This window comes from Entelurus aequoreus, linkage group LG07 (genome assembly GCF_033978785.1).
Source record: "Entelurus aequoreus isolate RoL-2023_Sb linkage group LG07, RoL_Eaeq_v1.1, whole genome shotgun sequence".
NCBI lineage: Eukaryota > Metazoa > Chordata > Actinopteri > Syngnathiformes > Syngnathidae > Entelurus > Entelurus aequoreus.
Genome location: NC_084737.1, coordinates 38570165 through 38597210, shown reverse-complemented (window position 1 = coordinate 38597210; position 27046 = coordinate 38570165). Strand labels below are relative to the sequence as shown.

Sequence of the window (27046 nt, the reverse complement as noted above, 5' to 3'; positions counted from 1 at the left end):
AAAAACTAGCATGACTATGAACAATGATCTTAAAATAATTTTTGCATTCAACATTTATTTGAGCAAATGTATCAAATTATTAGTTTACATTTTACATCAACAAAATAAATTCTTCACAGTATACACTCAAAAATGTTATGATAGCATCACCTAATTTGGCAAACTAACAGATTTTTCTGGAATTTACAGTAGGGAAAGAAAAGCTTTCCCGTTTATCATTTGTCAGAGTTGAAAAGATAACGTCGACTCACCCCTTAATAAGCGATGTAAAAGAAAATATCTTAAACTCTGCTGTGTCCTGGTTGAGGTCATTCAAAACATTACTTATTTGTGAAGGAATCTGGTGTCACTGTGTTGTGACACGCATAAATCATAAAATCATAAATAAAGCAAATCGGTGGATGTAATTATTTGACTTCAACTTAAACGATTTTCACTATCAGAAGCTTACATGACCTGGCTAAAAGGAGCCTATCATAACGTCATGGCACTAAACAATAAGAATGATGAAAATCTTCACACAACACTCCACGAGGGGAGGTTGGACGACACAACGCTCCCCTCTACAGGCCAAGCATGTTCACTGCAGCACTAAGTTTACTCCCTGCTCACAGCCACCTCACAGGACTAACATGAGTATACATGGACAAACATTCAAAACCCTTGGAAGGTGAAAAAGATGAAATTATTTTAAATCAGATAAGACCACAGGAGTTAGTTAAAGAAACGAAGACAAAAGCATCGTGTGTTGCAAACTGTGCCGTCTTTGACAGGTTGGCTTGCTTTTCCAGCCAACAATCGTCTACTTCTTTTCCTTCTTCTTATCCTGGAAAGATGAGAAAATGAAAGTCAACTCTGGATAGTTTGCTGTTAACAAATTCATTAGATGTTTGATGGCTGACATAGCGTGACAATGTTTACTCTATGCGGTAACGAGCATCAGCAAACATGCGACAACAGCAAAAGTACCTTGTCGTTCATGGCAAGGATGACCATCAGTTTCCTGAAGATGGTGATGAAGTCGAGGAACAAGTCCACACAGTGCCTGCACCAGGCCACAAATGTAGTTAGTTTGTGTCCTATCATGAGGACACGGGCTAACGTCCTCACCAGACATAGTCCTTGTCTCCATTCTCGGCCTTCTCGATGATGAGCTGAGTGTCAAACAGGACGAATCCACACATGATGAGCAGGCCCAGGTACATGTGAGCCTGTGGGGGGAAAGATTCACGTCAGCTTTAACTCGGCAGTGTGCTGAACATGTGGCGAGACAATGCTGCACTTACCTTCAAGAGCATCACAGATCCAAAGAACATGTTCATGAGCGACATCAGGAAGAGGATGGACAGGCCTGACATCAACATGCCTGACAAAAACCAAACATTGAGCAAATGTCACGTAGACCATGAGGGGACTAATACACTAAGGACAAAAGCGTGTTTCAAAGCACATTTTGCTAATCCATTGATCCAACAAAAGTTAAGCCAGGAGCTCATTTGTTCATCTGAAATCTAAGATACTATACATTATAATTTTCAGTTGCATTACATAGCCCTGCAGGGCTATGTAATGCAACTGAAAACCCTATTTGTCAGCGAAAATATATACCATGATATAGACCATGAGTACAACACTATGAGTAGCCTAGCAACAGTCCACCCACAATGTAGTTTATTCCTGCATGGGTTAACGAAAAAAACAAAACGCCAAAGGATGCTTCATTTGTAATGATAGTGTTGCACTACTACAGCTACAATGTTTAGAGACATCGCAGCGAAAGTGCAGTTTATTTGCATCTTCCTACAGCAGCTGTACCACCATGGTGCGTACAAACAGTGCACAGCTACAGAGAGCAACAGCAGCTTTCCTTTGCGTTTTGGGATTTTAGCAAAGAGGAGGAGCTCTGCAGATTCTGAAGCCATGAAAGAATGCAGGCGGGGCATTGTAGATGAGGTGATAAATGACGAGTATGACAACAACACTTAAAAACAACCCTCTCAGACACTTTTAAGTTACAATACTTGCTAGAGATGCATTGAAGACTCTGTTCAAAGACCTGAAGAAGGCTAATTTTATGTCCGCAACAGCAGATGAGTACGATGCCCCGTATATGTGTTTTTGACCTAAAAAGTTAAGAAAAAATGACATATTTTCCTTACTCTGCTTAATGCCTTTAGAGCAGGGGTGTCAAACTCAAATACAGAGTGGGCCAAAATTTAAAACTGAACAAAGCCGCGGGCCAAGGTTGAACAAATTAACCTTTTAATAGGGACCCAAACAAGTTTTGCATTGAATATAGAACAAGCAAGGCTTATATAACTTGATAGTGACTTGCAAAATCGAGTTCCAAATAATAATAATAATAATTAAAAAATATCAATGACATATCAAATAAAATGTAAATAAAAATTGAATGCCTCTTTTCTATTTGCAGCCTTCTGAGGTATATATCAACATTAACTTTTTCCACAGGCTAATAATAAATTTGAAAATAAAATAACAATAATGAATGAATCAAACATTCAAGCCTTGAAGTAGCAAGAGAAAGTGCATGAATAAAATGTTAATTATTGCTCAGTTTGTTACACTGATTTGCTTTAACACTGAATATGGAACAAGCAACGCTTATATAACTTAATAGTGCAAAATCAACTTTCAAAAAACTAACGAAAAAACATCACTGGTATATTAAATACAATTTAAATAAAAAATGTAATACCTCTTTTCTATTTGCAGCCTTCTGAGGTAAATATCAACATTAACTTTTTCCACAGGCTAATAAATTTGAAAATAAAATAACAATGAATAAATCAACCATTCAGGACTTTTTACTGCTCAGTTTGCGACACACTGATCAAATCTGATGTGCCCAAGCCAGATACCTGCCATCTTTTCTTGGATGCTAGTTCATTAATATTGGGGCTCAGGTCGGCGGGTTTTGGTGGTAGCGGGGGATGTATATTGTAGCGTCCGGGAAGAGTTAGTGCTGCAAGGGTTTCTGGGTATTTGTTCTGTTGTGTTTATGTTGTGTTACGGTGCGGATGTTCTCCCGAAATGTGTTTGTCATTGTTGTTTGGTGTGGGTTCACAGTGTGGCGTATATTTGTAACAGTGTTAAAGTTGTTTATACGGCCACCCTCAGTGTGACCTGTATGGCTGTTGACCAAGTATGCCTTGCATTCACTTATGTGTGTGTAGAAGCCGCATATATTATGTGACTGGGCCGGCACGCTGTTTGTATGGAGGAAAAGCGGACGTGACGACAGGCTGTAGAGGACGCTAAAGGCAGTGCCATTAAGACACGCCCCCAATATTGTTGTCCGGGTAGAAATCGGGAGAATGGTTGCCCAGGGAGATTTTCGGGAGGGGCACTGAAATTCGGGAGTCTCCCGGGAAAATCGAGAGGGTTGGCAAGTATGAGTATTAGCGGTGAATGCGGTGTTACAGCGGCACCGCCGCTGTATAATACCGGCGGGCCAGTTCTAATGTTAATTTGATTTTGCCTCAAGGGCCAAATGAAATTACACGGAGGGCCAAATTTGGCCCGCGGGCCATAGTTTGACACCCATGCTTTAGAGTTTTTAGTTTCCACATAAAAAAGTGTAATCATTTTGAGTGAACCTTTTTGTCCCTGAATGTGTGAAGATGGTGTCCAAATACTCTGTCCATACAACGTATGTATGCAGATGCAAGGAAGCCTCACATACATACATACATTATATGTAATGCTTTTAGTGTCTGGGAGTTACTTTACCTCCGAGGAACAGGTAGCTCCTGCGCTTGGCATAGAGGGCGCTGAGAGTGAAGCAAATGAAAATAACAGAGGTTCCCAAGAATGCTGTCAAAATGATGCTGCAAAAGAGAGAAAAGAAGATGAAACGTGTTTGTTTATCCGTATAGAAGACACACAAATCCTAACAAAAAACATCCATGATGGGTTGAAAAAATGTCACAAGAATACTTGATATACCCATAAACTGCTCCCAATCAAATATTTGAACTAATAGAATATGTTTAAATAATAGTAGAAGGGTAAAGTTGTATAAAACAGGTTTGCACAATGTTACGGAGGCAACAAAAAACTTCAATGTAGGCAACTTGACAAAAGTTGAAAAATGTATTTTTTCAAATCTGCTAAACTAACTAATGTCAGGGTAATAGGATATTTTTTAAATTTTTTAGTTCCTACAGTAAAAAGGAATACTTCACAAAATGTTTCAGAGGCCCCAACTGTAATACATAATTGCATTACATTCACTCACCGTGACACTTTGAAAACCCTAATGTTAAAGAACTAACAATAAAATAGGCATTTATGAAAATTAGACTATAAATAATAATCTTGGGCACATTTTATGACAGGCCATGAACATATGTTTGATATGAAGGCTAAACAATGATGCCGCTCTATGTCATCACTTTTGCACCATATAAGATGCAAAAATCAGTTTTCACTTGCAACCTTCTAGAGAATTATAGTGAACACAAGATTATGTGAGATGTGGAGAGGAACTATGAGGACAAATTGTTGCCAATGCTCTTTATGCCCGAAGATTGTTAGCTGCACAAGTTAAACATTACAGAAATGTTGGCATACCTTGGATTGACTGCGATGACAAAGTCCATGGTGGGCCCAAGGCCAACACCTGGAGGGAGAAGGGAAAAGTTCAAATTAGTTAAGGCAAGTGAGTCGTAAATTAATCAGGGCTGTCAAATAATAAACATTTTAATCAGATAAATCAGAGTCGCTGTGGAATAATTTTAAATAATTACTGCCCGAAATGTGTTTTCAGAGACAATACAGAGATTTTCAGTGATTCTGAACTCGGGGTATAAATACAAACAAACATCGATTCACAATTCTTATTTATTCAGATTCTGAATTGATCAATAATTTTCAATTCAATTTTTAAAAATATGCTTTTAGGCCATCACTGCTTTTACTCTCTGTGCGTATGTTGTACATCAGCAGCCAAGAAGGGCTTTAGTAGCCTGTAATCTATCTTTATATAATAAAGCTTTAATTATATGTTTTATGCCAAACAATATTTTGCAGGAATCAGTTTTAATCAAGAATTGCTCCTGAATCAAATTACCCCAAGTTCGGAATTGAGTCAAATCGTGAGTTGTTGGAGGATTAACATCGCTACTCATGACCGACCACATGAACACAAACAAAAGTACAGGAAATTAGTACTGTTGAGGAGCCATACATAATCCCAGGTACCAGTTAGGGAGGGTGAGAAAGATTGATTCAAATCCAAATCGCGATTCTGAATAGATTCTTAATTTTAAAAATTATATATATATATATATATATATATATATATATATATATATTTTTTTTTAAGTAATCAATTTTTAAATACGCTTTTTAAGTTAAAGGCCTACTGAAACCCACTACTACCGACCACGCAGTCTGATAGTTTATATATCAATGATGAAATCTTAACATTGCAACACATGCCAATACGGCCGGGTTAACTTATAAATTGCAATTTTAAATTTCCAGCCACACTTCCGGTTGAAAACATCTACCGTAATTTCCGGACTATAAGCCGCTACTTTTTCCCCTCGTTCTGGTCCCTGCGGCTTATACAAGGGTGCGGCTTATTTACGGCCTGTTCTTCTCCGACACCGACGAAGAGGATTTCGGTGGTTTTAGTACGCAGGAGGAAGACGATGACACAATGATTAAAGACTGACTTTTCATATACCGGTAGGCTGGTTATTTTGATAACGTACAGGCAAGCACTTTGTATTACTTTGCACCGTTGTATTATTTGTACTCTGCACGAATGCTGTTCGCCATGTCAAAGATGTGAAAGTTTGATTGAATGATTTATTGTTAATAAATGGGACGCTTTGCGTTCCCAAACAGTCATCTCTGTCCCGACAATCCCCTCCGTGGTAGCAGGAACCCCTATATACTACGGTAATTACACATCAAAACCCTGCGGCTTATAGTCGGGTGCGGCTTATATATGGAGCAATCTGTATTTCCCTAAATTTAGCTGGTGCGGCTTATAGTCAGGTGCGGCTTATAGTCCGGAAATTACGGTAGATATGATGACGTATGCGCGTGACGGAATCAGTTGATGCGGAAGTATTGGTACCCCATTGAATACAATACAAAAAAGCTGTTTTCATTTCAAAATTCCACAGTATTCTGGACATCTGTGTTGGTGAATCTTTTGCAATTTGTTTAATGAACAATGGAGACTGCAAAGAAAAAAGTTGTAGGTGGGATCGGTGTATTAGCGGCAGACTACAGCAACAAAACCAGGAAGACAGAGATGGATAGCAGACGCATTAGCCGCCGAACTCACCTTAACTTCCTCCGTCTCGCCGACCGCATCTGTGATCGGGTGAAGTCCTTCGTCGCACCGTCGATCGCTGGAACGCAGGTGAGCACGGGTGTTGATGAGCAGATGAGGGCTGGCTGGCGTAGGTGGATAGCTAATGTTTTTAGCATAGCTCTGTGATGTCCGGTTGCTAAGTTAGCTTCAATGGTGTCGTTAGCAACAGCATTGTTAACCTACGCCAGGCTGAAAAGCATTAACCGTGTACTTACATGTCCATGGTTTAATAGTATTGTTGATCTTCTGTCTATCCTTCCAGTCAGGGATTTATTTATTTTGTTTCTATATGCAGTTAAGCACGATGCTATCACGTTAGCTCCGTAGCTAAAGTGTTTCGTCGATGTATTGTCGTGGAGATAAAAGTCACTTCACTTCCATTTTGCGTTCTTGACTCTCATTTTCAAGAGCATATAGTATCCGAGGTGGTTTAAAATACAAATCCGTGATCCACAATAGAAAAAGGAGAGAGTGTGGAATCCAATGAGCCAGTTTGTACCTAAGTTACGGTCAGAGCGAAAAAAGATATGTCTTGCACTGCATTCTAGTACTTCACTCGAACGTTCCTCATCCACAAATCTTTCATCCTCACTCAAATTAATGGGGTAATCGTCGCTTTCTCGGTCCGAATCGCTCTAGCTGCGTTGAAAACAATAGGAAAATGTGAGGAGCCTTTCAATTGACTACGTCACGCTACTTCCGGTAGGGGCAAGGCTTTTTTTATCGGATACCAAAAGTTGCGATCTTTATTGTCGTTGTTCTCTACTAAATCCTTTCAGCAAAAAATACGGCAATATCGCGAAATGATCAAGTACAACACATAAAATGGATCTGCTATCCCCGTTTAAATAAAAAATGTCATTTCAGTAGGCCTTTAATCTCTGTGCTTACTTGCTGTGCATATGTCATGTGCAAGCAGTCAAGAGGTGCTTTTGTAATCTGCTTTGAAAATATTGTTTTTTTTATGAATCGAGAATGTTGACACAAGAATCAATTCTAAATCGAATAGTCACCCCAAGTATCGGAATCGAATTGTGGGTTGTTGGAAGATTCACTATTATACTTTGAACTAGCATTTTTTAATCTATAGTTATACTTATTGCTGATATTGGATTAATGTGCGTTAACACATTAGTTAATTCTGCCAAAATAAAAATGTTATGAGTCAGAGTACCAGTAAGGAAGGCGAATCCAGCGAGGATAGCCAGCCTCTTCTTCTCTGTCTGTGGGTTGTGTGGTGTCATGGCGAGCCAGATCATCATTCCCAGAGATCCCAGAGCAGACAGCATTCCTCCCTGATGACCACAACACAGCCAAGGTGAGAGCAGGACCGAACAAACATTACTCTGCTATTCAAGCAATCATTGTGCTTTCGTCCAATCGTGATCAGATATTTTTCTTCATCCATCCCTTTTCTACCAGTTCCGCCTCACAGTTCAATTTTCAAATATTGAGAAAGCTAAGAATTTTTGAAGTTAAAGAATGAGTCGCTTTTTGTCTTGATTTATCCAATAAGACCATAGAAAAATGTGTGACCTATATTTTGGAAAATTAACTTCAAAACATCATAGCTCCCTTATTATTTGCAGAGGTGTGGACTCGAGTCACATGACTTGGACTCGAGTCAGACTCGCGTCATGAATTTGATGACTTTAGACTCGACTTCACAAAAGGTAAAGAGACTTGCAACTCGACTTAGATTTTAACATCAATGACTTGTGACTTCACTTGGACTTGAGCCCTTTGACTTGACATGACTTGCTACTTTCCCCAAAACCCAAAGCTTAAAAAGTTATTTGAGAGCGCTCCGTATTTTTCATTTTCTTCGTCTGTGTCTATCAGCGTGTTGTTCCTGTCAGCTGGTGTGCTCTCCGTACAATAGCCAATCAAATTAGATCTATGTTGTTTTCATCACACAGCATTCATCCAATCAAATTGCAGGAGAACCAATGAAGAAGAGTTGTCAAACAACGCGCCAGTGAGAAACAATTATGCCAAAGTTGGTTTCTTTCGGGTATAAAAACTACGACTTGGACAACAAAAAACGAATTGCCGTATGCAAATCACGCAGTTCGAATATTACAGACGGAGACGCAACAACTTCCAACTTCGTTCGACATTTGAAATTGCACAAAGAAAGGTAAGTTTTGAATGTAAGATAACGTTTATTGGCTAAGTAACGTGACTTTTATTTGCTGTGTAGTTAAATCAGTGAGGCTGTAAACTCACTGCTAATGTTATAACCATAGACATCTTATAAGTAGACGCAGCATCGAGCGCTACTGCCTACTGGCGCAGACGAGACGCGGGGCCGCCATCTTGGAGTGGTGATCTGCTCCACTCAGTGCAATTCATTTGGCAGGAGCAATGAACTGTCAGTGCATTTAATTCATTTTACCTCACTGAATACCACTGACTTTCACGTTTTTTTTTGTCATACGTGTAGCTATGATAACACATGTTTTGGCATGTTTTATTATTCATAGTTTGCTTAACAGTAATATAATATTCATATACGCTATAAGTGACCAGACGTCCGAGATCAAAACTGGGAATATAATCCCAGAGAAGGGGGAAAAAAACGGTCAGCTATTTTTAAGTTGAAGAAACAATATGATTAGGTTATATATACATGCGTATATCCTACATAAACAATGTATGAATACATTAGATATCTATATATCTTAGGGACCTATAGACTATCCATGTTGCTGCAGCAGCAGAGAGTTTATTCTGTCTTGACACTTTGTATTGATATTTTTTATTACATTCTTCCCTTAAATGATAATGTTTACAGTGATTGTTATATATGTATTTTTTATGTATGTCGCTTTAGATAAAAGCGTCTGCCAAATACTTAAACATATATAAACACCTGAAAGTCTTTATATCAGCTAAATGTGATTTTCTCATACAAATATTAAAGATCTTTGCTCTTTCTCAACTCTGTGGTAATATAATTTTCATAAAATACAACCAATAGTAGGTTAATGTTAAATCTTACTTGTGAAAAGTAATCCCCCGATTCCTATTTTCAACAGTCCGCTCATTTGAGTAGGAAAACGCTGAACACCAGCCCGGCATCTTTGTTTTCTACCTGTCAACTGTCAGTTTAGGCTGCTCGCCTGCTCCTCATCACCACTTCAAGATGGCGGCCAAATTGCTAGCGTCACAGCAACCAATGCTGCGTCTACTTATAAGGTGTCTATGGTTATAACGTCATTGCAAACACGGCAATATGATGCGTCCACAGCAGTTCGCTACCTTATTTATACTTTTTGTCAAGTGATTTTTTTTAAGCAGGGTTGCATGAGGTACCTATACTTAACGTTACGTTAGTCAAAGTATCACACACAGTAACGTAACGTTAGACGGCGGTCAGCAGCACCGCATATTTTAACCACCTACAAAAAGACCAACATAGTCAAATAAACGTCAGTTAAAATGTATACTATATCAAGAATATGTGTACATATTGCATAGGGCCCTGACATCTAAAAAGTACAACTCTGTTCATTGTTTTGTTCATGTATTTGTTATGTTTTTCATGTGTACGCACACATAAACACACATACAGTATGAGATGAGATCAATGAGATAAGGTAAGAACAAGATAGAAACTGCTGTGGAACTAGTTACATTGCAATATGCCATGGAGATACAATGTTAACACTTTTGTACAAATAAGTACAGTTGCACTTGTTTTTTCAAATGTGTTTATTCTGTAAAGGAATGAGTTAAATGTTTAAAATGACTGGTTAATAGTGCTATTATGAAGTGCAATGTCTGCACTATTTTTCTTCCTGCAATTTCAAATGCACTTGTTTTAATAAATAATTACAGCGTTTTAAAAGCATACACAATCTGTGTAAATATATTAGTCTGTGGTTAAAAGGACTTGAAAGGACTCGAAACTCAAAATGCAGGACTTGGGACTTGACTTGAGACTTTCCAGTCTTGACTTTAGACTTGACTCGGGACTTGCCTGTCTTGACTCGGGACTTGACTCGAGACTTGAGGGCAAAGACTTGAGACTTACTTGTGACTTGCATAGCAATGACTTAGTCCCACCTCTGATTATTAGTTATAAATGCATGAAATAAAAAGCAAATGGTTGGTTTATTTAGTTCAGTAAGCCAAAAAAATCACTTACAAATTTCCTTTACTTTAATAAATGTGGGAATTGATTTAATTGTTTCTGTTTTTAAAAGTTGCAAGTGATAAAAGCGCTTAAATTCAGATAGGTCTTTATTGTCATTGCACAAGTACAACGAAACTTTGTTTTCAGCACAAACCCGTTCAAGATTAGACAAAACAAACAGTGTACAGGGTACAGGGAATAGTTAAACTCCATTAATATTCATAAATTAAAGATGCATCAATAGTCGGTTTTTAATCGAATCGTGAGGTGCCCAAAGATTATCACCATTACTGACCATAATGGAGTTTTTCTGGATAAAATATTACACAATTTTTGTAGATTTTAATATTGGCTGCCGCGGACAGAGTTTTAAGTAGCACAAAAACATGTTTTAATGCTCAGATTGACTTCATATTTCAGGATTGCATAGATATATACTAACAGTATACAAACTTCTTAAAGTATAAGTAAAGCATTGCAAACTTATCTTAAGAGTATAATTTTGTATGATCTGGAGCTATACAATTGTGTGTTGATTAATGGCTATTCCAGAAATCAGACTCTGGAATTTCGAAGTCGGGCACTTCTAGGAAATGTGAACTACGTCATTAACCTCTGTATTCTTCAATTAGTCCAAAAATAACGCCCCCCCCCCCCCCCCTCCCCCCACAGAAAATAATGACGCACATCGCAAACCACCTTGATCTGAGCAGGCACTAGCCACTGCTGCAATGGAGATAAGTAGGTCACCTACCTACTACATCTTTAGGAATATAAAGCAAGTTAAATTACATTATACAGAGAAATCCCGGCCAAATGTATTTTTATTACCTGGAAGAGGCGGGTGACCACATGGACATAGGAGCCAGCTGCAGCCAGAAACATACACACAGCCAAGCTGGAATACACATTCTTCAAGTGCACCTGGGTGGAATGAGATCTGCAAGAGAAAAAGCATTGATAAGGAAGGTTATTGATGTAGATTAGGAGCAGGTTTGACATGTGTCACGTTATGTACATTTGGGAGAACTTGAAGAGGGCGTCAAAGTTGATGTTGCGATCAAACACATTCATGATGGAACAGGAAGCTGAGATCTGAAAAAGAAAGGGAAATTTTCAAGGTTTCATTATTGCTCACAATGAAAACTAACCTTGAGAAGAAACAGCAAGCCTTTCTTTTGCAACAATGACAACGTTTACTCTTGAGTTCACTTTATCACCAGTTATTTACTTTGTGTCGAACCTTAGAAAGTGACTTGAGTACAGCAGTAACACATAACCCATATAGACACTCTGCTATTACTAGACTTTGTGAAGACTAAGTATTTTTATAATTTGATCTAAGTCAGGGGTCTGCCACCTGCGGCTCTGGAGCCACATGTGGCACTTCTGCCTCCTTGTTGTGGCTCCCTTAGATTTGTTTAAATCCCGGAGTGAGAAAAATTTGAATTTTCAAAAAGAGTTTTATAATTTCTAAGTGTTTGTGAGGCTGTGACTGCGCACAGGCTGAGTCATGAGGTGTAAGGGAGGCATAAATGAGAGTCTGGAAGCCTGTGTGTTCAGTTCAGCTTCTGGAGTGTACAACCCCTTGGGTAAGCTAACCATGAATAGGATGGATAAATGGTTTAAATTTTAAATGGATTGGTTTCTTGTAAAATCAAAAAAATGAAAACTTTTAAGTGTATATGCTGTGTTACGTTTTGCGGATTTGCGCAATTTTTCCTCAGTAAAAGAGGCAACAAAATGTATCATTTGATAGTAAAGGTTGCAGACCCCAGGTCTAAGTTCTTCGTGCCAAGTATCGCTCTTGTGAAACGCGGAAGTATACTACAAATATAATACTCTCGTTTATCGTTTTCGCGATTACCAATTAAGTCATCTTCTCACCAACATTGTTATTACAAAAGCTACAAAATGATCTGTGCTCTGTTGAAGAGGACATAAAAGTGTGTTTGGCTTTGTGTACAACAACTAACTGCGTGCTAAGTATCTAAACTAGCGCAAATCAAAAGACAAAGCAAAGGCACAGGACCGTTGGTTTTACGATTAAATGACCGACAAACATAGGACACTTACGTATAATTAAAACAAATAAGCATTTAAATGCGAAAAACATACGCTGCGCAACAGTTTGTTTGTCGGCTGCTAAGTGTTATTAATAGCTAAAGGTGCTAGCCAAATGCGCTATCATAACAGCAGCCTGCTAAGCTAATGTTCGCGAGCTGATCTGAGGCCACAATTCAGTATCTCGACAATTAACCAAAACACATGAAAATTACACTCAAAATCCAACACGCCAATGTTTTCTCAAGCAATGTAAGTTCCGTTCACCTGTTCTGCGCTCCGGTAGGTCGTTTTGTGTGCCGTTCTACTTTCTGTCTCGGGTTGATTTGCGGGAGCTAAACTGGACATGTCACACAGGGGCCTGCTGATGTCACCATGGAAACGCCCAGAAAATTGCAGACCTATTTCCGGCGAGAGGATGGCGCAATAAATGATAGTAATGTCTAACGTCGATTGATAATCACACGACGGCGACTTTGGTTTAGGGTAACGCGTAAGAATAAATGCGAATCTGTAATAATATCACATGCTAAATTGAAAAGTGCTTCGCAGTTTGTCAACGAGTACCTAAAATGGCCGACACCTTACACTGCACCACCATCACTGGTAGCAAGAGCTTACGTCCGCCTACTGAAAACAATGAATACAAGGATTCAACCTTTAATTCTGGAGACTATCACTTAAGATGGACTGAACAAATCGACAAGCTTTATGTAGACGCTATTATAACATGTACACAGGCCTCAAAGCTCGAATGTTGGAGATTAATAAACTACACAGTTTTTACGTATTTCAATTACTATCCCTTTGTCATTACCTTAACACGACCTACTGTTTAGTTTAACCCAAGTTGGTCACTTATTTCGATGTTTAGGTAAATATTATTGTGTTCTGTGTTAAGAATGTATCGTATAGTTGTGTACATTACAACACAGATATGGCATTTTAAAACAAACCTGAAAATGCAAGGCTGATAGATGGATATTGCCCCAATATGACGTGGTGAGAAGTGTTCTCTGAACTATGATGGATTACAGTGTCAAAGCCATCATCAATGCTATCAAGGAAACTAGTGATGACGTCATACAAGTGTGATTGGATCCGAGTAAATTGTGGCATGTTATGACATAATTGCTTTTCTGTCAAAAATATCATCCTTGAGCTTCTTGCGTTGAAGGTTGCAATATTTCACTAAAAGTTCTGCTTGGAAACTTGTTAACTCATCCGGCATTTTGTTATCTGACTTTATATAATGTGATTATCCACATTTACATACTATAGACTGTTTTTCTTTCACAAATAACTTGCAATATATGTTTTTTTATTTAATGCTCCTTTAAAATTGGTGACTTATTTGCTGTATAATATACTGACATAAGGCAAGAAATGACACAAAAGCACTCATACAGGAAAATAGAACCAATTTTTATTGCTATTAAAAATTGGTAGCACCTTGTGTTTTATAGTTTTGGTCAAATATGGTAGACAGTGATTTACATTTTAAACACAAAGACAAATACTTTGGGTCATCACAAAAGGTACATTTCAATTGTCTTTTTTAAACTACTTGACATGCAAATAATAATTGCATTAGGCATTAAACATCACAGAAAACCCCAGGACATACCCAAAATAAAAAACACCTAAAATTGAAACATGTTGAGTGACTGACAGCTGAAGTAACATGTATTGATTGAACTGCAGATGTAAGTTGGACTTTTATTGAACTTTAGGCACAGATACTGTATTACCTTTAAACACAAGGTCAGCCTTAAAGCTAATAAGTGGAATATAAACCACACAACATTTTGAGCAATTACTGGACGATACAGATTTTGGCCAATAAATATAGAAAAAACACTCACATAAAAAAATGGGACATTTTCAAGTGTTACAATGCAAGTACCACAGCCTCATGGCTTCACACTTGCTTACGACAGTGTTTCCTCATGCCCAGCATGATGCATCCAATCTCTTTCAGGCAGATCACCTTTATTGGTCTCAATTCTAAAAAGGCACCGTTTTAGATCTAAGCACTGTCTGTAAAAAAAAAGTTGTCATACAATGATCAGAAAACTATAAAGTTTGATTGAATCTGTGGTATTCATGATCATGCTATGTGCCAACAATATTCCAGTGTGTACAGTCGTATCAAGGGGATTTTTGCCCCGTTTTTCAATCTGAAACTCATATGAAATTCAATTAAAGAATGTCATGTAGAAAACATGAATGTAGAACTGTACTAATAAAACACACATTTGTTTTGATGCTCAACTTTAGATAAGGCTAATGTTGATGTACTCATTGGAATTATTGACAAAACTGACTTGCATAGAACAGTTTAAAAAAATAGATTCTCCTATCAAAAAATTAATCATGTATAAAATCTGGTGAAAATGTTAAAAAATAGTTTTAAAGTCGTTCGTTAAAGGCACACTCAATAAAACCACGTTCCAAAGTTATGTTAGGGCATACAGGCTTCTGATTTGCCAAAACAACAATTGCACTGTTGACACAAAGGAGTGATTTGGATGGTGGCGCTTTGGTTGTTGTTTGCCCACTCTGGTGGTGATTTCCTGTTGTTTGCCCACTCTGGTGGTGATTTCCAATAGTGGTTGGCGTGATCAAGAGCATGCTAAAGGCCTTCGAATGCACTCTGTAAATTGAGGCACAGACTTTGTGCTTTATAGGCCTGGAATTTCTTTAAACCCGTGCTAATGTCATTGTCTAACAGGATTTTGTGCGGAGGTGGGAATAAACAACATCCCAACAGCTCAGGTTACAATGTGTGATATGCGGTTGCATTGCAGCTGGAGAGGAGCTCTACAGAGGCTGCTTGCTGAGCAGCTTAATGTCCACGAAGCTGGTCCAACTGGGTGTAAACGTTATCCGCTTGGCTAAGTTCTTCAAACACGGGCAAGAGGTTGAGGAGTTCAGCATCATCCACGTCATCAAACCATGACAACACAGGGACCTGAGGGCAAAACAGGGACACTTACAAGGGCTCCAACTTAACTAATTAGCAGAAGTAGGTAATTGTTCTGCCTCAAAATAGAGGTATATATACTTTTGACCAAAGAAATGTGTGATCTCAATTTTTTTTTTTTTTACCTTTGTTCAGTTAAATTCAATTGAGATTAGAAATGTATTTTTCAAGAGAGTCCTGCCATAAATATTCAGATACTAGAATGGGTAGTACTAGGAGCAAGGTGGGATAAGTCTCTTGCCCAAGGACACAACGTCAGTGACTGGAATGGCAGAATCTGAATTTGTACCAGGAAACCTTCAGTTCCCAGATGACCGCTTTACCATCTGAGCTGCGCCACCCTTCAAGTAATTCTACATCTGTCTAGAATATGTCTCGAGCAGTAAAACTATTTGAACTACACATTAAACCTGAGACATGGACAAATATTTAATGTCTAATCTGTCACCTCAGTCCTTCTACTTCTCAACTAACAAAATATGAGAATTTTATCATAATTTGGTGTTATAATAATCCAATTGGAATACTGCCACTATTACATATAAAGTGTTGCATTCCGTCAAAAAAACTAAACAATTAACAACAGTCAAACTTGTCTATAGCGACCACCCAAGAGAAAATGCACAATGGGCCACTGTATGCATGTTGGGAGCCATTTTGAGCCAGGATTCACAATGGATGGAGCCATGACGAACTCAAAATTTTGAAGCTGGATACGGGATGAGACGTTAGTATTGGCGATGATTTATTGAGACGGCAAGAGTAAAGAGCTGCTGCTAACGGATTCGTTAAAAGTTTGAGAACAAATGAGAGAGAATACTCGTTGGCACGGAACAATATGACGTGCATGCAAATGTCCGTAATAGGTTTAAGTAAACCGCAAGTGAGCGTCATCTTTAATTTGATATTTATTAAATTATTAAACGTAAGTATTATGTAAAAAAGCAATTCATTACAGAAAAATAAATAATAATATGGCAAGTTTATCCTAAAAAGAGTAAACAATTTTAGAATAACAATAATTGAGACTCCAACTATTAACATCATTGCAGCAAATGTGGATATTAGTGGCGGAGATACAAAGTGAGAAAACCATTCTGGGACACAAAACAGGTAGCCCCTATAGCCAAGGTTTATAACACTACTTTTCTCTGCATGGGAAATATTTGTGGCCACTAACACAGGTTTGACTGTACTTGCTTGTTCAACAACATGTGATGCATCATAGTTTCACATCAACAGGGCTACTTGGAGCAGATTTAAACTCACAGCATTATCCGGGTGAAAGATGTAGGAGGCGGGAGAATTGTCCAAGATTAGGGTTTTGTGGAGATCCCGGCCCAGGCGGCTCAGATCCTTCACATAGCAGCCCTGATGGAAGACACAAGATTCCCGGAATAGCCGAGTCCGGAAGACACCGCACTGGTCTAGCAGGTCTGTCACTGGGTCAGCGTACTGGTGGAGGTCAGTGAAGAGTAAGGGAGAAAGTGAGGGGAGCTATTGAGGAAACTAACATTACAGTATGAGCACACAAACCACTCATATTAAGGCAGCTGCTATCATAGTGTAAAGATTACCAAGGAGACACAAAATGAGATCAGACATTAAACTATAGCTGGTACAACACATGTGGAGAGGACTAAATTGTGAAAGTCTACCTTTGCCAGACTAGCGGTGAAGAGCACACACTCAAACAGCTCCCCCATTCGCTGCAGGAACTCGTCGACATACGGCCTCTTCAGCACGTACACCTGGGAACACAGAGAGCGTCAGTAAGTGTATGGTCAGTGAATATGTCACAATAAGCTTATTTAGTCTATTGTTAGAAAATCGGAGACATTCTTTCCTTCCATTAGCTGCTGATGGTCACTTCCTGAAACAAGTAATCAAAAATAGGCCTTGCCAGTGTTAACCAGCCTATCCTGGATTACTTGAACCAGGCAGAGGCCCGCACAGATTCCTTTGCAGCATACGACATCCCAGGGATCACATTTAGTCAGTCAAGCACATGTTTTACATGTTGCATAAGTCTCAGTTAGCATCAACAGTGAATTGCACAAAGTCTGTTGACACCCTCAGCCACAGTTAACAATACTGAATTCCCCCAACAGGGACCAATACATCTAAATCTAACAATGTGGGCATCGCCTATTGACAACGTCTAGGATGGTCTAGGTTGAGGTTCTTCCCGCTACTGTTCCTATGCTGGTAGTATTCCTTGTTCAACATCTGGCCAGTAGAGGTCTCTGCACAGCTATCATCAGCCAGGAGACCCATCCCTTCCAGCTCAGTGACTGCTGCAAAGACATCAGCACACACACACGCGCACACACACGACCCCCGCACCCATTGAACCTGTGAGGCAAACACACTTGCACAGTAGCTTACCTGGTGTGTGGTCCCCTCTATCTCAACAGGCACGATGAAGTCTGCATTGTTAATTGGCTGGAAGGGGAAAACAAAGATGAGACGGTTGGCATGCGCATGCTCGTGAACCCCGTGTGTATGCTCACATGGCGTTACATAACAGCTAAACACTTGGATGCCACACTGCTACCATAAATAACATGGCATTGACTGCAAAAACATAATGTACTTCATGCTTCACAGACGCTGATTTTATAAACTTTCATTTGCATTTACAAGAACCTTATTAACCCTATTTAGAGCTTGAATAAACACAAGTATGTACTAAATGTTACTTTTTGTCATTTAAGAGCGCATCTTGAAAGGTTAAAACACAGAAGACATTTGGAATCAACAATGCATGTAAAAATTTTTACCCACCTTGAAAGAGCTGTGCACCAGCGTCTCATCCAGATCTATGACCACGCAGATCTTTCCTTGGTCCTGGACATTCACCTCAGGCAGGAGGCTGGGTTCACACAACTAAGAACACACACATACTTCTGAATGCTACTTTCATCTCAGTCATTTGACCAGTGTGTGCTTTGTTTGTAAATTAAGAGTATGACAGTCACAAAAATGGCGTAATTCACATGAAAACCAAAGCTTTATTGTTTATGACAAGCACATTTGACAAGGTGGGGCCAACTCTTTTTTACAAGGCACTGTAACTAAAAAAACAGTATCATACTTGTGTAAATAAAGGTCAGAAATATTAAAGTGGAATAACTGTTTATTTGTGGTTCCAGCTGTCTATCTGTTTTTAAATTTTAGAATCAAAACAGGTTCCCCTTTAAAATGTGGGACATAAAAATACATGGAAATCAAATTATTTGTCACTGTGAGCTTTGCTATTCATGTTTGCTGTCAGACTGACATGAATTATTGCTATGTTGCCTAACGTGCATATCGTTAAGAGGTAAAGATTACGACAAGGGATCTCATGAATATGCCTCGAAAGGTGATGAAAAATCTAATCAAGATGACCGCATCCACAAACGTGCAGGAAACGCTATGTTCCTTATTTTTTCTATCCCCTCCACTTCAGCAATTTTGAAGCAAATAATCACCCGTTGAATAGCCGATACTCATGTCTGCTTTAATTCTTATCATCCAGGCAGAATCAACATTCCACACACGCCGTTTAACATTTACAGATGTGTTATCATGTTCATAAACAATGTTGTGTTGACACATACCGTATTTTTCGGACTATAAGTCGATCCGGAGTATACGTCGCACCGGCCGAAAATGCACAATAAAGAAGGAAAAAAACATACATATGTCGCACTGGAGTATAAGTCGCATTTTTGGGGGAAATTTATTTGATAAGATCCAACACCAAGAATAGACATTTGAAAGGCAATTTAAAATAAATAAAGAATAGTGAACAACAGGCTGAATAAGTGTACACCATATGACGCATAAATAACCAACTGAGAACGTGCCTGGTATGTTAACGCAACACATCATGGCAAGAGTCATTCAAATAACTATAACATATAGAACATGCTATATGTTTACCAAACAATCTGTCACTCCCGATCGCTAAATCCGATGAAATCTTCCTCCCCGGTGTCGCCTGTGGTATGTCCTTTTTTTCTGCTGCTCGATCGCCGTTCTCTGCTGCATATTTCACTACGTCCAGCTTGTAATCTGCAGTATATGATTTCCTTTTCGGTGCCATTTTAGTTCAGCCCTTCTCAGTTTTTATAAGTTACCGCCAATGTTGATGTAATCCATTTTAATAGCTATGGCAGTAACGTATAACATATAGCAGTTAGCATCCCATGACCCACAATGCACTTCTGCCATGACCCTCCCCCGCCGAATTCTTATTGGTTGACTTGTGAGTTACGATTGCTGACGTGTGTGTGACGATTGCTGCCATTTGCTTCGTCTCTTACGCGAATGAGATAAATAATATTATTTGATATTTTACGGTAATGTGTTAATAATTTCACACATAAGTCGCTCCGGATTATATGTCGCACCCACGGCCAAACTATGAAAAAAACTGCGACTTATAACCTGAAAAATACAGTACATGTATTCAGAATCATTCTCAAAACGATGCAACATCAGGTATTTGCACGTCTTGTGGGATTCTAATGAGTTGAAACATTTTGACAAAAAGAAAGTGATGTGTAGTTTTGATTGACATTGTCAGAGAGGAATTAATATAACAATAGGCTTATTGTAAAAGCTTGCAGGGCCGTAAAAATGTTTTCATACCGAGCCATTATTGGATCTGATTAGATTTTGCGGGTGAATCTAATGATTGGCTGGTAAGTTTATTTCAGTATGATTGTAATTGTTTCTGGAATGAAAATTGTGTTACCTTGACAACTGTCCCATTTTCCTGTGCCTCCAACAAGGCCTGCTGGGAGGGTGGTGGCAGTGGTGGGGGTAATTTGGGGCCATCCTGAGCTTGGAGGCAGCAGAAGAGTGCTTTGAAGATGTTACAACTCCGAGGCTGCTTCAGCGCAGAGCGGCTCACCTGGCCTGTTCAAACACACACACACACACACACACAGGGAAAAAGGACAGTGATTAAAATGTGTTTTTTTCTTGGACATATACAGGTTACAACCAGTCATCAGGAATGAAATAGTATCAACTAGTCTTATGAGTTGGAGCTTGTAACATTTGCAAACATGAGCGCCGCCGTCCATCTGAAAGCCTGCAACATGAAATCTGGTTTTAATGCGGCTGCCTCTGCTGCTGCAAATGGCCGATGCTGGTTATGTAATCACAGAGGGCGGGAAAACCCACACTTTACAGCAGTACTTTTGACAGAAAGCACAGACAGAGAACATTCCAAGGCCTTTTCTATTTCCCCCGGCCAGCGGTCACACCTCTACAAGCTATGATCAGCTATTGCTATTTTGATCGTTCCAAAGACTTCTTCTGTGATCTGTGTGACAAGTTCAATCACGCCCCACAATGCAAGGCCTACTCAAGGTTCCTAGAAAGAGGAACTGTTGTAAAACAGCCTCAAAGTGTGCTGATCCAGCTGTGTATTTCATCATGTGTAATCTGTGCTAACCCTCCGTGCTGTAAAGACAGCAGGCAGAACACACACATTGTTTAAGAGACAAAGAACACAGATCCTCATTTGTTGATTGACAGTCACAAACAAAAACCTTTCAAAGACTTTCAATACAATGATTTGTTACCTGACCTGCTTATTGATTTCAAACAGGAAGACTAGTGAGAGTGTATTTCACATATCCTATGCTGCTAGACGCCTGGGAAGAAGACTATTTCCACAGACAAATCCAATGCCCTTCTATCTGTTAGAGCCACCCTTTCCTAAACACACTGTGCCTGGTTACTGAGGCAACACTACGTGCAATCATGCATTGTGCGCTACATTAACAAGCAAAACATTAATCAGGCAGCTAAGCCGTTTTCAAGGCCAAGAAAAGCGCACAAACAGAATCTTTGAACGGCGTCACAATGGGCGTGTGCGGTGGGGGTGTGCATTCCGCTGTCAGCACCGCGGCACCTGGTTTTTCTATACACATTCTCCAATGGCAGCGTGGTTATTTACGGTGTTTGGTGGCTTCATGCAAACACTCAAAAAAGCAAGGCAATCCCTGGATGGGTACCGATAAGCCCTTCGTAATTTGACCCGTTGTGAGGCTGCCGATTGCGGCGGCACTTTTGCCTGTTCTTCTCGTAGTGAGTGTGGGTTTGTGCCAAACAATCTGCAACCTGAGAGACACATAAATACTGAGCACCTTGGTTTTGGGAACACTAATGTTTGCAGCGATGATCACAGCAGCACATGATAAGAAGTCTGGGAACTTCAAAGTTTAGATCACATTCAAATTCAGTGCGCAATTCGCAGTTTTATTTTACACTTATTGCGACTGTCGTGTGTACCCCCAATTATGCCCATGAGCATTAAACGTGGATTGCAGATCGAAAGAAGGTGGAATAAGGGTTAAAACAACACCACACCGACTCACCTGTTTTTGGTGACACTTGGACGTCTTCTTTCTGCACTTGGGTGATAACAGAACTTTCCATCTGACAATCACAGAGCCCTCAAATTCCACAAAACCTGACCCCGGGCGCTGATGGGCATCCCTCATTGGGTTTTGTCTTCACGGACCAAACAAGTAGTCGCCCAGATCGCCTGTCAGCCGCCTCGGTGAGAGTGGCGTCGATAAGGTGCCCTGGCTGGCTTTCTTTATTTCCCCGCCGTTTTTCCTCACTCTTCTTCCTTCGCAGACCGATCGAGGAGGAGGGAAAGGCACATGCATATGTTCCCCGGGTGATATATGGGAGTCCGTCGGTGACCACCCTCTCTGTTTTCCTGAGCTATTCTGTGGTGATACGAGCGGGCAGCCCCCTTCTCCCGTCGCCGCCAAGTCGTCACTTTCGCAGCAACAACATGGAGAATCCAGGCGCGAGGAGGAAAACAACCGAGGAAATGGGGCAAGGGAGGCCGGTTTCAAGCTCCCCCTTACTACACATAAACAACACCGGCCGAACGGTTGGAAAGAGCAACAAAAAAGCTCTCAGCTCGGCGTTGGAGTGACTTCCCACGCCAGAAAAGTTGCCTCCCGGGCGAAGTGTGGCGTAAAATATTAGTTTTGTCAAATATCCAACGCGTTGTTTTTCTCCTGTTGGGACTCGGCGGGTGCCCTGAAACCGACCAGCTTTTCTGATTGGAGAGGCCATGGTGAAGGGGCGTGGCCAAGGCATTCCTCCCCATCCTGCACGCGCCACATTCCGGCGCTGCTCCTGCTATATGGAGCTTGTTTGTGTTTATTATTAGATAAACACAAACAAACGTCACCACCACATGTTAATGAATGTTGAGTCAACGTACCATGCCCTTTTTCGCTTATGTTTGGAAAAATGCAATTAAAATCAAAACATCAATATCTCAGTACAGTATGAATTCATGTACTATATGTCTCTCAACATATGTTATACGTAATGTACCATACACTGTTGCTCTGTATACAAACGATCTGTACTCTATTCGTACTGCACTAACCACGTTAAACCCAGATTCCGAACTAACAAAGGTCTTAACTCATTCTCTTTCTATGCCACATCAATATGGAATGCACTCCCAACAGGTGTAAAAGAAAGGGCATCTCTATCCTCCTTCAAAACCGCACTAAAATAACACCTCCAGGCAACTACAACCCTAAACTAACACCCTCCCTTCCACATAATACCTCTTTGGATTGTAAATAATCAAATGTAAACAATCAAACAATCAAATAAAGACATTTTTTCTTATACTTTCTGATCTCTCTCTCTATGTCCACTACTTGCTGTACATATCCTACCAAGTCAGTTCTACACTGTTTCAATATCCATTTCTCTGATGATGCAATTGTTTGATACTGATTGTTGATGACTGAAGTGTTGATACCAACCAAACCTACCCCCCCCCCCCCATATAACACACCCCGGATTGTAAATAATATAAATAATTCAATGTATTTACTCTGATGATTATATTGTGTGATGACAGTATTATGATGATAGTATATATTTGATAGTATTTATCTGTATCATGAATCAATTTAAGTGGACCCCGACTTAAACAAGTTGAAAAACTTATTCGGGTGTCAATTGTACGGAATATGTACTTCACTGTGCAATTTACTAATAAAAGTTTCAATCAATCAATCAATCAATTTCAATCAATCTGTTATTGTATGTCGAGTTTTACGCCAGTCTTGTTGATGTTTATTTTTCTTCATTAACAGGAACTGAACCCCATTCAGGGGACATGGAGACTTGGACATAATTTATGTCACATAAGCCATAAATATTTGAAAACAGCAATGAGGCAACAATAATATAATTTTTTTTTTCAAAGCTTGACTACAATACCACACATAAAGTACAATACATTAATTTTCTCCATGTCAGTATAGATGTCTGACTACACATTTACTGTTGAATAGTACTGAATGAAGGTCTGTTTACTTTGTAAGACATTTATAAGTTCATATCAAATTCATGGCTAACAATTGCAGTATTTTTTACAGCAATTTACTGTAACTGCAGAGCTGTAACTTTGCAGTTAATTAAAACAAAGTTACAACTAATCGCTGTAAAAGTTTGTTACAATAAATTTACAACTAAATGGTGTAACTTCACAAATGTATTTTTATTTTGTTAATTACTTTCTCGATTTAACAGCATACCACCACTTACTGTACAAGATTGTGCAAGTAGTGCAGCTCCTTAAGAGACAAATCAGTTTGAATTTACAGTAATTTGTTATGATAATACATAGGACTATGATTACAGTATTTTACGATGAAATAACAGTTCATTCCTGTGAACTAGAAGAATATCATAATGTTTACAGCCATTTGTTTAAATGTTACAGTAAATTTTGAGTGCAGTATTTTACTGTAAAAAAGCACGGTTAAATGGTAAGATTTTACAGTGAAGGCAAACTAATTAGCTAATAGGGCTGTGAATCTTTGGGCACCACACAATTCGATTCGATTCTTGGGGTAACAACTCGATTCAGAATCGATTCTTAATTCAAAACGAATTTCGATTCAATATTAATGCTTTTTTTATTACATTGGGTGCCAGTTTTATGATTAACTACATTTCTCCATATAATAGATAAACAGCTCTAATACATTTCTGTACTACTTAAAAAAAAACGTTTTTTGTTTAATAAAATTCTACCCAAACATTTACTAAAGTGGCTGGACAGGACAGATTTTGAGGAAAATAAAAAAATGATTTAGAATCGTGATTTATTTTGAAAATCGATTTCGAAATCGGCTGTATTACAGAACGAAGATTCTGTATGACAATAATATAAAGTTAAACGTTAGTTGATGACAATAACAGCATACACTGCAGTGGGAACACTGTATTTCTATTTAACATGAGATGATGGTTATTTGGACTAAAACTTTGTTTAGTGGATGTGACATCATGCAATGAGACACACCAGTTGGTCTCCTGGTATTTGCAAGGATATTCTACATTACGAATGTAACTGGCATGTGTTGCCTCTATGCATGATACAAGCTGTAGGTAACTGGTTTGCTTGTGATAATCAGCCATAAAGAAATATGTTCAGAGAAGAAATGGCCTATTCCAAACACACATGCCTGGTTTACAAAGAGATGAGAGCCAGTGGTGGACGCAATGGAAGACACAAACAAGAACAGTCTGTTGTTTGCATTCCTGCAGCTGTGCATTTAAGAGGAGCACACACAATTGTGTACAAAACAGTGCAAGTTTGAAAATAATGGCACACAGCTGGAAAATGTCATGTGGTTTAAATATGGTGCCACTGTTTGCAAAAAACAAATTGAAATTAATTCAACGTGGTCCTTCGGTCGTTCCCGTGAAATAATGCATTCCTACAAGAAGGCAAAAACTTCAGCTGAGGCCCTGCATTGGAAGAGGGTGCTGCAGTTGTATCGTAACATAGGCTACTATTAAAAACACATTTAATTCATCTTCACAACTGAAGCAGAAGAACAACAATGGGTAATGGAGCTTAGAGAAGTGATGGGATAAAAAGGACACAATATGCAATGATGATGATCCAGACGTGCAGTGCTTGAAACACAGTTCTGTGGTTTATTGTTTGTCTTCACAGTGGCTGCTTAGTTTCCCATGCAACATATTTTAATAAATACCATGCTATATTGGTAGCAATTGTAGAGGACCACAGTGATAAAAATGCAATTAATATCCTCTAAGAAGATTTTAAAAATAACTAGATGCAGGTCTGTCATGTCACCAAATATTATATAGTAGCAGGCACTAAGCACACAATCTCAGATACTATACCTCAATAACTTAAATCATTCTATACCAAAATACAATGTAAAGCATGAGTTTATATTCTAAAATCAAAAAAACAAAGCAGAATCACAAGACTGTTCCACACTCATTGATAATATTTTCACCAATGATTTTGAAAATAATACTACCAGTGGTCTGCTCATGACCGACATCAGCGATCCTCTGCCAGTTTTCACAAGCTATATTGGAAACTATAGAAAGAGAAACACGGAGGACAAAAAAGACATAACGAAGACCATGCACAGAGAAGAGTATGATTGCTTTCAAAAATGAGCTAGAAAAGCCAAATTGGGACAATGTGTACAGTGAAAATGACACAGATAAAGCCAATGGTATTTTCAAACATGTTCGTAGTGCTTTATGACGAACATTGTCCATGGAAACAACTCACTAGGAAGCAGAAAAATAACAATTAACCATGGATGACACAGGGATTGAATCATGCTTGTAATAAAAATGCATTATCCAGAAAATGTATAACACCAAGCTCTATAGAGGCAGAACATAAGTACAAAAAGTATAAGAACAAGCAAACTATTATATTACGAACATGTAGAAAATAATATTACAGTCAATTATTAGACGAGAACAAAAACAATATGAGAGCAACATGGGGCATCCTCTATAGCATTATTAAAAATTGTATTAAGAGGGATTACCCTCAATACTTTTCAGACGGAGGCGTAAAAAAGGATAATATGAAATAAGTAGTTGAAAGCTTTAATAACTTCTTTGTAAATATTGGACCAAAACTGGAGGAAAGGATTCCAGACCCAGTGTCAGTTGAGGACTTCAATGACACCATAGCAAGGAATCCGAACTCAATCTTCCTCATGAAAGTGACTCAAGAGGGAATTGCTAGGCAAGGCAAAGCAAATGTATTTCTATAGCGCATTTCATACCCAAGGCAGCTCAATGTGCTTTACATTATCTAATAGAACAACAGAAACACATTAATATCAAAAGTAAAATCATTTAAATAATCAATAAACACATTACATCATGATCAACATGACCAAAATCTCCCTCTCAATCATACGCAACCATATATAAGTAGAGAAAAAGAGTGTCTTTAGCTTTGATTTAAAATGTTCACATTAAATGCTGATTTCAGCTCTGGTGGCAGTTTGTTCCACTTATTTGCAGCATAACAACTAAAAGCAACATCACTATGTTTTCTGTGAACTCTGGGCTCCACTATCCGACCTGTGTCCATAGATCTCAGAGACCTGCTAGTTTCATACCTGACTAACATTTCTCT

General features: G+C 38.9%; 2 protein-coding genes across 3 annotated transcripts; both read right to left on the bottom strand.

Moving 5' to 3' along the window:
• Positions 1-38: 38 nt before the first annotated feature.
• tegt (testis enhanced gene transcript (BAX inhibitor 1)) lies at positions 39-13590 on the bottom strand. 2 transcript variants are annotated; one of them, XM_062053537.1, is made up of 10 exons: positions 13520-13590; positions 11518-11594; positions 11331-11439; positions 7533-7653; positions 4597-4645; positions 3754-3851; positions 1287-1366; positions 1111-1211; positions 970-1045; positions 39-826 (listed from the first exon to the last, which is right to left on the bottom strand). In XM_062053537.1, exons 2-10 carry the CDS (start codon positions 11571-11573, stop codon positions 803-805), a joined length of 714 nt encoding a protein of 237 aa, XP_061909521.1. In that variant the 5' UTR covers positions 11574-11594; positions 13520-13590; the 3' UTR covers positions 39-802. The 2 variants fall into 2 exon arrangements, with proteins under 2 accessions (XP_061909521.1, XP_061909519.1); XM_062053535.1 differs by lacking the exon at positions 13520-13590 and adding an exon at positions 12831-13012.
• Positions 13591-13967: 377 nt separating this feature from the next.
• Positions 13968-22621, bottom strand: ctdsp2 (CTD (carboxy-terminal domain, RNA polymerase II, polypeptide A) small phosphatase 2). The gene is made up of 7 exons (XM_062053533.1): positions 21933-22621; positions 20297-20460; positions 18337-18438; positions 17938-17994; positions 17208-17300; positions 16819-17004; positions 13968-15537 (listed from the first exon to the last, which is right to left on the bottom strand). Exons 1-7 carry the CDS (start codon positions 21991-21993, stop codon positions 15412-15414), a joined length of 789 nt encoding a protein of 262 aa, XP_061909517.1. The 5' UTR covers positions 21994-22621; the 3' UTR covers positions 13968-15411.
• Positions 22622-27046: the final 4425 nt, after the last annotated feature.

Coding starts and splice junctions, on each gene's coding strand:
- tegt (XM_062053535.1), bottom strand. CDS start 12,911: ATGTCCAGTTTAGCTCCCGCAAATCAACCCGAGACAGAAAGTAGAACG. Junction 3,852..4,596: donor GTCATCGCAGTCAATCCAAG/GTATGCCAACAT, acceptor TCTCTTTTGCAG/CATCATTTTGACAGCATTCT. Junction 827..969: donor TCCTTGCCATGAACGACAAG/GTACTTTTGCTG, acceptor TCATCTTTCCAG/GATAAGAAGAAGGAAAAGAA.
- ctdsp2 (XM_062053533.1), bottom strand. CDS start 21,993: ATGGAAAGTTCTGTTATCACCCAAGTGCAGAAAGAAGACGTCCAAGTG. Junction 18,439..20,296: donor AAAATGGGACAGTTGTCAAG/GTAACACAATTT, acceptor GTGTGTTCTTAG/TTGTGTGAACCCAGCCTCCT. Junction 17,301..17,937: donor TAGAGGGGACCACACACCAG/GTAAGCTACTGT, acceptor CTGTGTTCCCAG/GTGTACGTGCTGAAGAGGCC.